General features: G+C 43.4%; 1 protein-coding gene across 4 annotated transcripts; it reads left to right on the forward strand.

Moving 5' to 3' along the window:
- Nucleotides 1–17: 17 nt before the first annotated feature.
- LOC115113646 (zinc finger protein 821-like) lies at nt 18–15,854 on the forward strand. Of its 4 annotated transcripts, none has more exons than XM_029641531.2 (6): nt 18–143; nt 8,750–8,869; nt 8,986–9,089; nt 9,831–9,929; nt 10,463–10,629; nt 10,808–15,854. In XM_029641531.2, exons 2-6 carry the CDS (start codon nt 8,797–8,799, stop codon nt 11,727–11,729), a joined length of 1,365 nt encoding a protein of 454 aa, XP_029497391.2. In that variant the 5' UTR covers nt 18–143; nt 8,750–8,796; the 3' UTR covers nt 11,730–15,854. The 4 variants fall into 4 exon arrangements, with proteins under 4 accessions (XP_029497391.2, XP_029497392.2, XP_029497390.2 ...); XM_029641532.2 differs by having other exon boundaries at nt 25–123; XM_029641530.2 differs by lacking the exon at nt 18–143 and adding an exon at nt 955–1,712 and having other exon boundaries at nt 8,989–9,089.
- The last annotated feature ends 60 nt before the right edge of the window (nt 15,855–15,914 follow it).

The following is a 15,914-nucleotide window of genomic DNA, read 5'->3' on the forward strand; positions in this document are numbered from 1 at the left end:
ACTTCAACGTTTGTAGAATGAGAAAGGAATGAAGACCTCAAACAGGCGAACGCGCAAATTATTTACAGAACTCTCAATTAGCTAGCAAATCCACCAGCCTCGACACTGCTATGTGATATTTGAGTGAGTAACATGGGTTGCTGGTATGTATGTAAGCATTTTGGTTATACGAACATGTTTATTTTACCACTGCAATAATGCTATAGCTAGTAGTAGTAGCTAGCTAAATAACCCATTAGCTAGCATATGCCTGCCTTTCTAGCTGCACTTGTGAGACGTTTAGAAATATTAATGCACGCTTCGAGTATTGGTATTATAGCACGCAACAGTCTGATTGTTTTGCTTGGCTGGTGTTCTACCTAGCTAGGTAGCTATTTGTTGTATCTTATTTTGTTGTATTTAGATGTGTCCGAAATGTGCGGATGAGTAATATTGTCTTTCAACGTCGTGCTGCGGTTCGCACACCTCACCTCGTGGCGGACAGTGATGACGTCAACATGTAATGTTATGACATTTGTTATTTTGTGAGGTGTGTGGGCTCCATCTAGTGTACTTTACTGACAATTCCGCACTAAGTTCAATCAGGACATGGGCTTCATCGTAGCTTCTTAAAAAAAAATGAAGTATACATTTATTTCTGCCATCTGAAAATATACTGTACATAGATTGAATAGGAACAACTGGAGGGGTGTTTGAACCAGCGTCACCAGGTTTCAGACTAGCGAGCACACTACTACATGTGCCGTTTGGCAGAAGCAATAGTACACTCCCATACTTGGAGGCACTATATTCTCCAGAAAATATAGTATCCCATGCACAAACCAGAATGTGAACAGGGGAAAACTTCCATCAAAGGCCAGAGAAATCATGGGTTTCCCACTGCTGGTACCAGTAGTGTAGGTCATGTCCTCCCAAGCTGTCAAACTATTTGATGGAAGTTTTCCCCTGTTCACATTCTGGTTTGGTCATGGGATCCTGGTGTAGGGTCAGTTAGGGTCAAAGTAGTGGAATGGGGTGGTGATAAAAAAAAAAAAAGGAAATTGGTGTAGGGTTAGTTGGTGGTTCATTTTTATTTATTCCCCCCCAACCCTTTTTTTTGTATCACAAAAATGTATATGATCGACCACACACTACCGCACAGTAGATGGCGGCATGCGCAAACAAAATGTGCGAACTTCATTATAACCGAAGAAGAAGAAGCTGTGCCTATGTATCGTTGCAGTGCATTGGCAAAGCTACAGCAACGCAGGATTGTAGCTGCTCGGGGCTGCTGAGCAAATAACATCCCAGTCCTGGTTGGATAGGACCCTAATCGCAGTTTCTATCATTTGAAAAATATATCTAGATCGACTGGAGAGTGTTTTAAATTGAAGTGAATCAGATTGTAACCAGGCCATTTGTGCTTTTATTTTTTTTGTTTAGGCTATTTGTTTTGTATTCATTTAAATGACCCCGACTCTCACCAATGGTGTAAGCTGTGTTCATCTCTGCCTGGGTAGACCATTTTGATCAACTGGTATTTGGTATTTATTTTCAATAATTTAAGTGTTATTGTTGTACTCTCGGAAGGGAGTCCCTTTACGGAATACAGCTGGATTGCTTAGGGGAATCTTCAAATCTGTCTGGGCTAGGAGGAGATTCGATTTTTTTCCAACCGGGAGTGGGGGATAATATGTCCAGGCGAAAACAGAACAACCCCTTCAAAGTTAATTGTAGGTATCTAAGATATTGTAACTGCCATTTTTACTTGTTGAAAAGTAGTGAGGAGGATCATTTCCATCCATCTAACTAGACGATTGTTTTTGCCACTGTTGCAATTGTGAACTGCAAGACAATGTGTCAATCACCATCGTTGATACAAGCGGCAATATTTTAATAATTTTGATGATACATTGAATCAACGCGCGTGACACTGACGACTGTCTGTATCTTTGAGCCAAACAAATTATCATTATCCATTATTAGGCTACTAATACTATGATATTCATAATTGTATGGAGATGACAACCTCACAATTGCGTGCGCAGGTCGTTTTCTCTGAGGGAAACTATTCAGATAGTTATTTCCATGTGTTTACCGGAGCTTATGTTGGTGGGTTTTAAGAAGAGACTGCATGAACACCTGCTGTGGCATGCTGGTCCCTGTTTTCAACTCTTGTTTTGAGAGTATGATATAGCCTACCAATGCAAATAATGTTAGTCTTGAGAGTAGGACAGATTTCACCCTTATTGGTCTCAGAATCCATTTAAGATGTTGTCCCTCGTAAAATGTCAGTTTAAACTAGGTACAACATGCTTTTGCTTTGAGTGTACTTTCTGTTTCTCTGGATAAGCTCTCCACATTGACATCTTAGATTTAAATACAGAACCAGTACAGCCAGTGGAGAATAGCAATGTCGGTCATACTATTGGCACTGTCAATGCCTGTGGCCACTAAAACACGTTTTATTTCTCTATTTTTAAGTTTATGTTCCATGAGTGTTGTTGTCATAGTCACCAGCTTAGGGGAGGGTGTTTTTCAGTGTCACTGACTACTTTAGCTACTCTGGCTATCTGCAAGCACCATTCCTCCAATTCCAGTGGGAGACTACTCCAGAGCTGGTATAGTCTAGGTACCACAGATTTGGTAGTTGTGTAGTTGCCTGACAAACATTTCTACTGATGGTAATGATGTCCCTTTGCTATGCATGTTAAAAGGCCAAACTGAGAGCATGATGTATTGGCCTGCTGATCCTTCATAGTGTAGGCTACTGGATGCCTGAGGACGCATAAGTCCACCCAAGGGGATCGAACCCAACGATACAGTGAGGTCCTTTAGGGTCCTTTTCAAAATAGAATAACATTTTATTGGTTACATACACATTGTTAGCCGATGTTAATGTGAGTGTAGCGAAATGCTTGTGCTTCTAGTTCCGACAATACAGTATATCTAACAAGTAATCTAACAAATTCACAACTACCTTATACGCACAAATGTAAAGGGATGCATACGAACATGTACATATAAATATATGGATGAGCGATGGCCTTGCGGCACAGGCAAGATGCAGTAGATGGTATAGAATAAAGTATATACATATGAGATGAGTAATGTAGGATAACATTGTTCAAGTTGTGTTATTTAAAGTGACTAGTGATACATTTATTAAGTCCATTTATTAAAGTGGCCAGAGATTTGAGTCTGTATGTTGGCAGCAGCCTCTATGTTAGTGGTGGCTGTTTAACAGTCTGATGGTCTTGAGATAGAAGCTGTTTTTCAGTCTATTGGTCCCAGCTTTGATGCACCTGTACTGACCTCGCCTTCTGGATGATAGCGGGGTGAACAGGCAGTGGCTCAGGTGGTTGTTTTCCTTGATGATCTTTTTGGCCTTCCTGTGACATCGGGTGCTGTAGGTAGGTAGGCGTATCGAAATGCGTATTGCTCTAATGGCCTCAATAATCCCTATGTGCTAATAACATCATCTGTCATGGGAAACAGTAACACAGTAAGGTGGCATTGTGTTTCTCGATTTATTGGTCCATAGAACTCTGTTGTTCAAACACGGTATAATACAACACACATTATCAATCCTAAGGTGTTTTTGGGGGGGCTTCTACAGTGATGTCTACAAGCTTCACATACTACTTCTGACTGATAGTTATGAAATAACAACTGTCTTTTTTATTACCCTCCGAATGAACCAGACCTTCACACTTTCCTATAACCACATACAGTTGGTGCAAGACAAATTCACACACATACCACAGCTTATAAAATGACAATTGGCCATTTTCTTAACCCACCATCAAAGTAAACATTATTATAATCCTTAAAAGTGATGTGTGTGTGTGTGTGTCGTGAACTGATGTGAAATGTCCCTCGATGTAGAGCACAGACATTACCAGCGTGGGAAAACTAATCAGATAGCCTGTCTGAGCCAATCATGGCTGGGGTAGCGGGAAAGCATAGCAGTTCTGTTAGAAGTCTCATTAGCCCTGAAAGGGTTGGTGATGATAAACAGGTCTGTTTTGATAGCATGCGTTGATAGTCCGGTTGTATCAGAATAGTCTTCATTGTGGATCTATAATGTATCATCTTTACAACACACATACTTGAGGAAGCCATACAGATGGGTCATTTTGTGTTGATTTCTCTGAGAGCAAAGTTGGGATCATTTCAGACACTTCACTGGGGAGAAGGGCTCCATAGAGAGGGAGGGATTCTGGAGAAACGGGGTGATGGTAGTGTCCTCCTTGCCTTAATTAAATACCAGGCTGTCAATTAGGCAACGTGATAAATGATCTGAGAGTCTGGGATTAGCTGATGTCTGTGTTTCACCATTCCCATGGTCCTGAACACCATAGTGCCTGTACACAGATGGAAGGCAGGGGCCCCAGCACTTCCTGGAGACTCAGACAGTATTGTGTGACTGTGTGTGTTGGAGCAGAGGGTGGGTTAAAAAAAGAGGGGAGCTTGAATTCAACAGGAGCCCCATTGCTTAGTGTTTGAGTAGAGTTTTGGCATTCTCTCTTTTGTCTGTTTTGTTTTGTCCCCCCTTCCTCCTCCTCTCTCCCTCTGTGTCTGTTGGCTGATGAGTTTGTCTTTGTCTGGATTCAGTCAGACACTGCGTCACCTCCTGCCTACAGACACGCAGACTCAGAGATAACATCAGAGTGGCAGAGACATGGGGAGGGCGGGAGGGAGAAGAGAGACAGATGTACAGACAGACCCTAGCAATGGGGGATGGGTAGCTCTCACACATCAATCATTGGCTGTGTGCTGTGGAGCCAGTCTGTAGCAGTTCATAGTTCAACAATCAGACCCACTCTACCAATGCTAATGAGTGCCTGGATCACTATGGGGATTGTGCCCAAACTATTTTCACATACCATACTCCGCTAAAAAGTTTAATGCAGGTATGACAGCCCTGTGAAGATTAGAGGGGAGTTTGAAAAAAAAATTATACTTGAAGATTAATCCTCAACCCTCTCACACACAGACCATGCTCCTCAGTGGTGTGTTGCTCCAGGATTAGAACAGAGGCTGTAATTACCTCTGCCAGCCTCAGGTAACTGGATGAGAGATGTTCCTTCCATCACACTGAATGGAAAGACTGGACAGGAAGGGGAGGGGGAATTCATTGCATTCAGAAGCAGAGGGTGATAACTGGAGGGCTATGGAACCTAAACTGTTACAGTTTAAATATATATTTTTACCTTTGAGATATCTAAAAAGGATCAAAATCTCCCATTAATGTATTCTGATCCTGTTTTGATACTGATGACAGGAGAGGTCCTCAGGAATGAGTGTACTGTCACTAATAACTGGAGAGGTCCTGTGCTCCCATCCCAATCGTGTCAAGCTTGGGTGTAGATAGGAGGGGAAATGGGATACGAATGCAATGAGCAGAGATGCTGTAAAATGCTAAGTACCATGTGAGGGGGTTAAGCAGACACACATGGGCTCCACTGGTATGAGGCATTGGCCTTCCCCTCAGAGCTGCTGGTATGGATATAGAACAGTCAGAGCTGCGTATGAACAGGGAGGACAGAGGGTGAGCCAGGCTGTGCAGTGTGTGGGTGGTACTGAGAGAGGGAGAAACACTGCCTTGCAGGCTGCTACTGGAAAGGAGTGCAGGCTGCTTCCCCCTGGGACTGCAGCATGCCTGGATAAGCGTGTGTGTGTGTGTGTTAGTTCTGCTTCTGTGAAAAGTGGGGGTCTGGTTATGTGTGCATGTGTCAACGTGCGCTTCTGCGATGTGTTGATGCAGCATTATATTGGCATGTCAGTGAATATGAACGCATCCTTGTCAACTGCATATAGGCTAGGTGAATGATTGTGTTTTAAAGGTTCAGGTCTTTCATGTATTTCTGTTGTGTTTCTATAACCGTCTTGTACTAGTGTATTATAGCAGCTATGCTGGGTTTATGTGTGTAGCTACTGCTCCTTTTAATGCTGGATAGGCTTGCTATTCTAATCTGAAGCACTTTCTTCAGTAGGCTATGTGTGATAGATTGCTTGGATTTTTGTGGCTAGTCAGCACCTACACCAGGTAACTGAAGTACAGACTACACACCAGGCTCTCTGGTGTTTTGTTATGCCCTCCATGTTGAATATTACAGGTCTGTGCTCTAGAAATGTCTTCCCCTGACTTCATGATCACGCTCCGCCTTGCACTACTGACCTGTCAATCTTCTGTTCCAGGGCTGTCATTCCTATGCCTAGCACGTTTTACCTCAAGGCTTTGTCTACTGGTTGTATTTTCCTGCATTGTCTTGTAATATATTATATACAATATATTATACACACCTGACTATATCAAATGAATACAAATCTTTTTTTCCTATGTCATTGAGGATTGCCTCAATCAAGAATCTGATGGGAAAGTGACCGCCCATTTTGCCTTGGTTCCTCGATCTTCCGGTTTTTGAATGGGCTTCAAGGTTATATAACCAAATTCCCAAACTCTTGTCATTTAAGATATACAATTATATTCTTATTTGTGTATTAATTTACTTCTACCCGATGCCTTTTAAGATGTTCATTTGCGTCCTGTTTGCATCTGTGTCTGTTGCGTTTCAAGAACATAAAAATAAAATAAAAAGTCGACATTTAGTGGTCACACTTTCCCATCGTATCCACCCTTATTTTGAAACGTTGTTATGGGCACAGCCAATCAACGGAAGTGATGGATTCGACTTTCGCTTTACTTCTCTACTGCAGTTCGCCGGTGGCAAATTAGCCAGAGTCAATTATTTGGAGTCATTTTATAGTATACAGTTTAAAAGTCAAGTAAACGAGTATATAAGTGTAATTTTACATTTATTTCATTCAAGTTCTGTGTTCGCTAGACCTACTAGGCTAGTTCTGTTGTTATAATAACGTTAGTTGTGTTGTCAGAGTTAAGGGCCAGGCACCAAGCCAATAACTATAATGATAAACTATAGGCTACATAACTATTAACACGTTGGTGAGCATCCATATTAGAGGAACGTTTATTGTTCTGAAGTCCTACACGTGTCAATAAACCGATCAACGCATCCTACTGCACGCTGCCTATTAATAAGGTCACCATGCGTTCTCTAACACACAGATACTGGTTCAGACCATTCGGTACTTTCAGGGTCTGTTCATTGTCATAGTGACAACTGCAACTAATACGTCAATGTAGGCCTAATGTAAAGCAATATAGTAACTCCTCCTGTATTTAAATGTATATATTCAATAACAAACACCATATTGCCTGCACATCTATTACAGCATGTCATTGCCTCATTGCTCAAGTGGTTTGCAAGTGATTTCCATTTTTCTAATGGTTGTCAATTTCTTTGGGTCTTATTTTTCACTGTGCTCATCTCTCTGTCCTGTGCAACTATTTGCAATGCATCAGTGCAACAGTGTTATCATAATAACCGTCCAAAAGTGATCACACCAATGCACTTTCTCTCCTCAACAATCAGCAGGTACTACAGGATTTTGTTCAAACTAGGCACCACACCTGACCAACTGAGCTAATTGATCAGTTTAATGATTGCCTAAATTCAACACACCTGATCCTCCAGGTGGATTAAATAATAAACATGAAGTGCCTGCTGCACTCCAGGACCAGTGTTGTCTACCCCTGCTATAGCCTATTGTGAATGAGAACAGCTGGAAGAGAGAGGCTAGTAATGTGTAGCTGAAGTAAGAAGCTCAATATTTACCAGTCAAAGTGCAAGAAAAGTTTTACTGTTATCAATTGAGTACATAATTATTGTCCATGTTATGTAGGCTAATTTGAATAATCTCTCAAACGTCCTATTTTGTAAAAAAAAAAAAAAAAAAAAAAAAAAAAAACCTGCATATTACTACAGCTTAGGCCTGATTTTTGCTACCATTTGGATCAGTTTGGGACTACTCAACAGTTTAGAAGGTCCAGAAAGGTACATATACAGGCCACTCATGTTTTGTCAGGATGTAGCCCAGTGTTAAAATAGGCCTACTATAGGAAAATATGGGCTTCTCCTCTCTAACTCCATGCCCGTTCTTAATGCTGTAGCCTATTTTACATTCAGCGGGTATATCTCCTCTAATAGGCTAATTTAGTAGGTTAAAGAAAATAAGTGTCCAGCAAGCTTTTGTAGTCTGGCTTTTTCTGGGACAGGCTTGGGATGTAGATCTCCTAAATTAGAAACATATGCATATTAGCTCATAATTCATAAGCTCAATGTTAGGCTTAATACTGCAGTGAATATATCCAGTCAATTTACGAAAGGAAAAACAAGTTTATTCGATCAGGAAATCATAGGTACCCTACACTATGTGCTCCTGAGGCTGTGCTGAGTGCTCTCCCTCCCAGTCCCCTGGTACCAGAAATGTATCCTACCTAGGCTACAACACAATGTAATGAAGAATGTTATTGTTTTCAATTGAGTACAAAACTCTAGTCTAGGGTGTAAACTACAGTGAATAGCCTATTTTCATTTGAATAACGTTCAAAAGCCTAGCGTTTTTAAATGTTCATTTAGAAATGGCTGCATGTAGCCTGCCTGATTGGGCAACCATTTGGATCCGTTCTGGGGTCTTCTCAGCTGTTAGCCTACAAGGTCCAGGCACATTAGCAGGCCAGTGATATGGTGTATTTTCCAGGATTTATCAGCGAAAGGAAGTTGTATCCATAGTTTCTGCATTTGGCTTCCGTGTTTTAAGTGTTTGAAAATCAGGTGGATATGCCTAGTTCACCCCTCCCTCTGATGGTCCTATCATCTCCCTGTGACTCCTCTGTTCACAGGGCCCTTCCACAGCACCGGCTTTGCAGGCCCCCTTCACACTATTAACATGGATGGCAGGGACGATTTCATTGAGGACAGCGAATGCCACAGCAACAATTCCCAACAGGACAGCATTTCAGGTAGGCATTTAGGGCATTTACCTGACCCTAATGTGACATACTCTCTGTAGGGAGTGTCGTGAGAGAATGACTAGCTCTGTTTGTCTATATTGATAGGACTGTGTTTGCCCCCATAGAAGACAGTGATAGCGACCTGGACAACCACGACTCATCCTCCAACACCTCAGCTGACGACCACATGACCTCCACCAAGAGAACACACCACAGGGGAGTTAAAGAAGTGAGTGTCACTGTCAGGGTTACCCATGGAGGGGTGTTCTCTCCTCCTAGCACTGTGTGGTCACTGAGTGCAGGCCTGCATGGTTGCTGATTCACACATGCATTTCCTTCCTGATTTGATAGTGTTCTACAGATCTCAGGGTCATCTGGCCCTCTAGACTTATGTGGAAAGGTTATTGCCCCACCCCGCTCTGTCCATTTTCCAGAATTATGTTATTCGATAATCGTACAAAAAGAGAGATGCAGCACAAGAATACGTCTGAATAAATTGCGTTAGTCAATTGTAAACTGGCGATTCACAGAATATCCTCACACTTTCGGACCCCAGAAACCGAAAGCATCTCAGGTTGTGTGGTGTGATTCACACCCATGGCAGAGTCATACAGTGTGTCATAGTGACAGTCAATGAGTCACTGGGGGCCTGAGGGTAATTCTCTCTCTCACCCTCAACACACACACAACCTTATGACCTACCATTCAGGATTCCTGCTCCCTGGACCAGCCATAGAGGTACTGTAGAGAGGATGAGCATATCCACCCTTTAGATGTACACATGAAATCCTCTTCTAATATTTGCCCTACATTCTCAGTGTAGGCAGAACCACCATTACATAACCTACTGTATCATTACACAATTAGCATTAGCATACATGTTACTGATGAAACAGATCTGTATGGTAGCTCCACATAGCATCCACAGTATCTGAGTGTACAGTAGTACTGATGCCTCTGTGTTTCTCAGGAGAGCGAGGAGGGGGCCGACCTGATGAACAGCTGTGTGTGTCCTCTGTGCACCCTGGAGTTCAGCAGCCCCGAGCAGCTCATCACACACGTCTACCAGGTGAGGACAGTACAGTACCAGACAGCCCACCATGGCACCAAGTATTCAGACAGGGCCAAAGCCTCCTTAGCCTCAGCGGTTGGATCAGGGGGATAATGGGCTAGGGGTAGATAATCACCTTTAAACCTCCTACTGTCATCACTACACTAAAGAGGGAAGGATAATTATGATCCAGTCATGTGATCATCTCTGGGTTATGTGTCAAACCTAAGGTTTGGATGTTTCATCCAGTTTGAAGTTATGCCAGTGTTTTGTAACTGAGACAGAATGAAACGTTTACCAGCAACCACTTCCTCCTCCTTCCATTTGTGTACTTTCTCACATGATGGTGTAGTGTTAACCACATGTTTATGCCACAATTGTAGATATGTGTATGTTTAGATATGCACTGTTGGGGTTTGCCCTCACTTTTTTATGTCTCTTCTAAAACACACTGACAAAACGATTGTGGTCTACCTAATTAAATGACTATAAATGTCCATCTCTCCCTTTTGCTCCCTCTTTCTCTGTCCCCCTGTCTCTCTGTGGAGCAGCACACATCATTGATGGGCAGCAGTAAGAACTATGTGTGCCCAGTGTGTGGGCGCGCGCTCAGCTCGCCAGGCTCCCTGGGGCGCCACCTTCTCATCCACTCTGAGGACCGCCTCTCCAACTGTGCTGTGTGTGGGACACGCTTCACCGACACCAACAACTTCAACAGGTCTGTGCCTCCACCACTACTACCTCATTTCAGCCCTATACCCTAGTTTAGTGCTTCAGCCTTTCACACACACAATGACATGGGTTATCTACAGAGTTTAGAGAGTTAGGCTGTCTGTCTGCGCTAGCCTGTAACAGCTGTGTCCTGTAACTCCTCACGTCTCTGCCCCCCTACACAGGGAGAAGCTCAGAGAGGTCCTGAACACAGGCAGCAGTATGGAATGCAGCAGTGGAGATGAGAACTGTTCCATGTCCCGGTCTCTCTCCGGCAGCCCCATGGACAACCCCGGTCATGGCCTGATACACGGCCACAACCAAGGACACGGCCCAAACCAAGGCCCAGGACACAACCCTGGCCGTGGCACAGGCCACATCCCGGGACAGAACCACGGCCCGGGATACAACCCCGGACACAACCAGGGACACAACCATGGCCAAGGTCCCGGACACCTCCCAGGCCACCCACTCCCCTCGCTGCACCACAGCCTCCTCTCTTCGCCCCCCTCCTTCCCTGACACCCTCAGCCCCTCACCCGGCCTACCCATGCTGCCAGACATCCTGAGCCCCATGCCTGTGCACCCGGCCGGAGTGCTGCTGGTGTGCAACAGCTGTGTGGCCTACCAGCAGCTGGTGGACGCCCAGTCTCCCATGAGGAAGTGGGCCATGCGCAGGAAGAACGAGCCGGTGGAGGCACGCATGCACCGTCTAGAGCGTGAGCGTTCCGCCAAGAAGACCAAGCGGGAGCACGAGTCGCCCGAGGAGCGGGAGCTGCGGAGGCTGCGGGACCGCGAAGCCAAGCGGATGCAGAGGCTACAGGAGACAGAGGAGCAACGGACACGGAGGCTTCTGCGCGACAGGGAGGCCATGCGGATGAAGAGGGCCAATGAGACACCAGATAAGAGGCAGGCTAGGCTGATCCGTGAGAGAGAGGCCAAGAGACTGAAACGGCGGCTGGAGAAGATTGACCCATCCCTGAGAGGTCAGATAGAGCATGACCCAGCTGCTATGGCTGCCCTGACGGCAGACATGAGCCTGTTCCAGTTCCCCTGCCCCATGCCTGTCCCCTCCCTGGACAACAGCCTCTTCATGAAGCTGCCCTAGCAGGACCAGGTCACTGGGGGCAGCACACTGGACCACTAACAGTTACAATGACTTACTCCACTACGCCTATGGGTTGCCATGGTCACAGATAGAACTATTCCATGCTGGTTGAAATTCCAGCAGCTTCTGTGTCCAACGACTTGATACCCAAACTCCTGTGTCAACAAATAACATTAATTTATTACAGACTAGCAGGAAAGAAGAGCAGGGTCAAGAATGTTTCACTTAATGATATTGATAAAGCATGTTGTCAAGAGATTTTCTGTTCTGGGGGCAAGCAGACTTTGACTTAGCAGCCCATTGTGACAGAAGCAGTTACACCCTTCCATCTTTTGCACATGGACCTTCAGTGGTGGGAATGAGTCACGTAGCCCATAGCTCTCTCCCTCGCCTCTTGTCCCTTCTGCTAGCCCAGTCGCTGGAGTTTACCGGTAGCTACACCTCTCTCTGTCTCACGCTGCCAACGTGGGTCTCTGCTCTGGCTAGCTCATATCCACCCAATCAACTACCTCAGTAAGGGGCCGAGGCCGAGCCCTCTGGTCTACGTTCTGACTCCAAGCTTCTTTACACGTACACTACAGAAGAGAATGCGGGTTGTTTCCTTAGTTTGAGGGTTTGTTTATATCTTTAGGATGTGCTTCCTGGGGGAATATTTAACAGGACAGAACATTCAGAAAGACAGTCAGAAATGTACTGTATAAAACAGGAACAGTGCCTGTTCTATACATCACAATTCTATCCGCTATGCTCAGAGTATTCTGTACTATTTAATGAGCCCTGTTTTGAGCAACATTCTCCTTCATTCCAGCATGTCCTCTTCAACTCAATATACAGTTGAAGTCGGGAAGTTTACATAGACTTAGGTTGGAGTCAAACCTAGTTTTGGCAAGTCGGTTAGGACATCTACTTTGTGCACGACACAAGCAATTTTTCCAACAATTGTTTACAGAAAGATTACTTCACTTATAATTCACTGTATCACAATTCCAGTGGGTCAGAAGTTTACATACACTAAGTTGACTGTGCCTTTAAACAGCTTTGAATATTCCAGAAAATGAGGCCATGGCTTTAAAAGCTTCTGATAGGCTAATTGACATCATTTGAGTCAATTGGAGGTGTACCTGTGGATGTATTTCAAGGCCTACCTTCAAACTCAGTGCCTCTTTGCTTGATATCATGGGAAAATCAAAAGAAATCAGCCAAGACTTCAGAAAAAAAAGTTTCGGTCATCCTTTGGAGCAATTTCCAAACGCCTGAAGGTACCACGTTCATCTGTACAAACAATAGTAAGCAAGTTTAAACACCTTGGGACCACGCAGCCGTCATACCGCTCAGGAAGGAGACACTTTGTCTCCTAGAGATGAATGTACTTTGGTGCGAAATGGGCAAATCAATCCCAGAACAACAGCAAAGGACCTTGTGAAGATGCTGGAGGAAACGGGTACAAAAGTATCTATATCCACAGTAAAACGAGTCCTATATCGACATAACCTGAAAGGCCGCTCAGCAAGAAAGAAGCCACTGCCCCTAAACTGCCAATCAAAAAAGCCAGACTACAGTTTGCAACTGCACATGGGGACAAAGATCGTACTTTTTGGAGAAATGTCTTCTTGTCTGATGAAGCAAAAATAGAACTGTTTGGCCATAATGACCATCGAAAAAGGGGGAGGCTTGCAAGCTGAAGAACATCATCCCAACCATGAAGCACGGGGGTGGCATCATCATGTTGTGAGGGTGCTTTGCTGTAGGAGGGACTGGTGCACTTCACAAAATAGATGGCATCATGAGGAAGGAAAATTGTGTATATTGAAGCAACATCTCAAGACATCAGTCAAGAAGTTAAAGCTTGGTCGCAAATGGGTCTTCCAACTGGACAGTGACCCCAAGCATACTTCTAAGTTGTGGCAAAATGGCTTAAGGACAACAATGTCAAGGTATTAGAGTGGCCATCACAAAGCCCTGACCTCAATCCTACAGAAAATTTGCAGGCAGAACTGAAAAAGTGTGTGCGAGCAAGGAGGCCTACAAACCTGACTCAGTTACACCAGCTCTGTCAGGAGGAATGGGCCAAAATTCACCCAACTTATTGTGGGAAGCTTATGGAAGGCTACCCAAAACGTTTGACACAAGTTAAACAATTTAAAGGCAATGCTACCAAATACACTCAATTAGTATGTAAACTTCTGACCCACTGGGAATGTGATTTCAGATTTGATTTCTTTCATAAGTCATTCTACTATTTCCTGACATTTCACATTCTTAAAATAAAGTGGTGATCCTAACTGACCTACGACAGGGAATTTTTACTAGGATTAAATGTCAGGAATTGTGAAACTGAGTGTAAATGTATTTGGCTAAGATGTATGTAAACTTCCGACTTCAACTGTATACTGCCACTACTGTAGGTCTCTTTGCCTTTTATTAGTCACATTGACCTTCCTCAATCTGTTTTTTCCTCGTACCTTCTCAACACTCCATAACCTTTGCCAAGTAGTTGGTAATAATTTCATTTTTACTTTATGCATCTTCTGTTGCATTGATATTTTTGGCTCATCAAACCACAATCTTTGCTGCTGTTATTGTTCTGTATATGTTAGTTACCTCTAGGACATAACATTTGAACTGAGAATGCTATTTTATTAGCATTTTTCTAAATGCCCCAAATTGTCATATTTCCTTCCTCACCCAGCCAAGGTATTTAAAAATGCTCATGTGTCAGGGTAAATGCTATATTTTAAATAACGAATCTCTGCATTTTTCAAGTGATCTCACTTTGCAGAGTTCAACTCTCCAATGAGCATGTTCTAGACTCATTATTAAATCTGTTGACCCTCGCCCAGTTGGGAGAGATCTCTGGTCTTATCTGTTTCATTGACCTCATTCCAATTGATATTTATGCAACATGATGTGAATATATATATATATATTTTGTTTGTTGGTGTATATAATAGCTGCAATTACACATTTTGCCATGTTTGGTTTTGTACTGTATGTATTTGTTTTTTCCTTCTCTTTGGTCATTTGTTCTCAATTTCTTTCCTCAAAAGGTTACCTCTGATACACTGTTTCACAACTGAGCTCTGCAGACACATTGACAACATTACATGATTAGTTTTCTGGAGTATTCCTCAAGACAGGAACTAAGACGGGTTCTCAGTTTGAGCCACTACCAGGCTAAAGCCCACAACAGAATAGTATCCCGCTCAACAGGGAAAAGCTATTATATTCTAATTGTCCTTAAGAGTCTAGGAGCGGTTCAAACCTCTATGCAACAGTGCTGTTTATTCCAAGGGAAATTTGACTCTTAAAACTATGCAGAGTGCAGGAAAAAACAAATGGACTCAAATGTATAGAATTGTGCAACTCAGGCAATGCAACTCAGCGAGGCCTCTTTGGCCATAGATTTAGCGCCCTGGTCCATTAACTTATTTTCAGCAGGGTCATATCACTATCCTAATTTAAGATACACAGAGCAGAGCCATGCTGCAGACAGTGTTGTCACACACGGTCATTATCTTTGCTACAAAATCTGTATCATTTCTGCCATGTACTGAACGTATGGACACCTTTTCAATAATGAATACTGTGTTTTCTGACTGATTTGAACTGGCAGCAGTGTCATCATCCTCACACAGTGGAATAATGCGATGGAAAATGTGGAGTACGCTGTTCGACATTAAAATACTTACAAAGGAAATGGTATTGACAGTTTCCCAGGTTCTGTTTGTGCTTTTGAACAGCACTGTAAAGCTCTGCCTAGCGTGACAGTCTGGATTAGCACTGCATGTCGTGAAACTGCATTTGTATTCTACTGTTATTCTATGCCTGCCTGTTTTTGTTCAATTTAATCAAGACTGTTCTTTGAACTTTGGCCTTTTTACTAGTCTATCAGGATATTCTCTTGATGGCCATGTTTACAAAGGAAATCCTTTTAAGGAGGCCAAAATCAATGAGGGTAAACAAAAGTGAAAAGGAGAATACTATGCTAGTTCTGTTGTCACTGCTCAGAATGGTACTTTTACGGCAGCTGTTCTGCTACTGGATTAACAGATGTACAGATCATATTAGAAAGCAGGAATAGAATGTGGAAATAAACATTGACACCCGCGCTGTGTGTAAATTCAATCTCTCTTCTCTTTCAGTTCACCCTATGCTCCAGTCAGCAAATAAAGCATGCCACTCAAA

Source organism: Oncorhynchus nerka, linkage group LG28 (assembly GCF_034236695.1).
Source record: "Oncorhynchus nerka isolate Pitt River linkage group LG28, Oner_Uvic_2.0, whole genome shotgun sequence".
In the NCBI taxonomy this organism is placed as follows: Eukaryota; Metazoa; Chordata; class Actinopteri; order Salmoniformes; family Salmonidae; genus Oncorhynchus; species Oncorhynchus nerka.

Excerpts from the sequence above, each read along its gene's own strand:
- LOC115113646 (XM_029641529.2), top strand. The coding sequence starts at position 1,673 with ATGTCCAGGCGAAAACAGAACAACCCCTTCAAAGTTAATT. Across the intron at positions 9,090-9,830 it reads ACCACAGGGGAGTTAAAGAA|GAGAGCGAGGAGGGGGCCGA; the intron begins GTGAGTGTCACT and ends TGTGTTTCTCAG. Across the intron at positions 9,930-10,462 it reads TCATCACACACGTCTACCAG|CACACATCATTGATGGGCAG; the intron begins GTGAGGACAGTA and ends TCTGTGGAGCAG.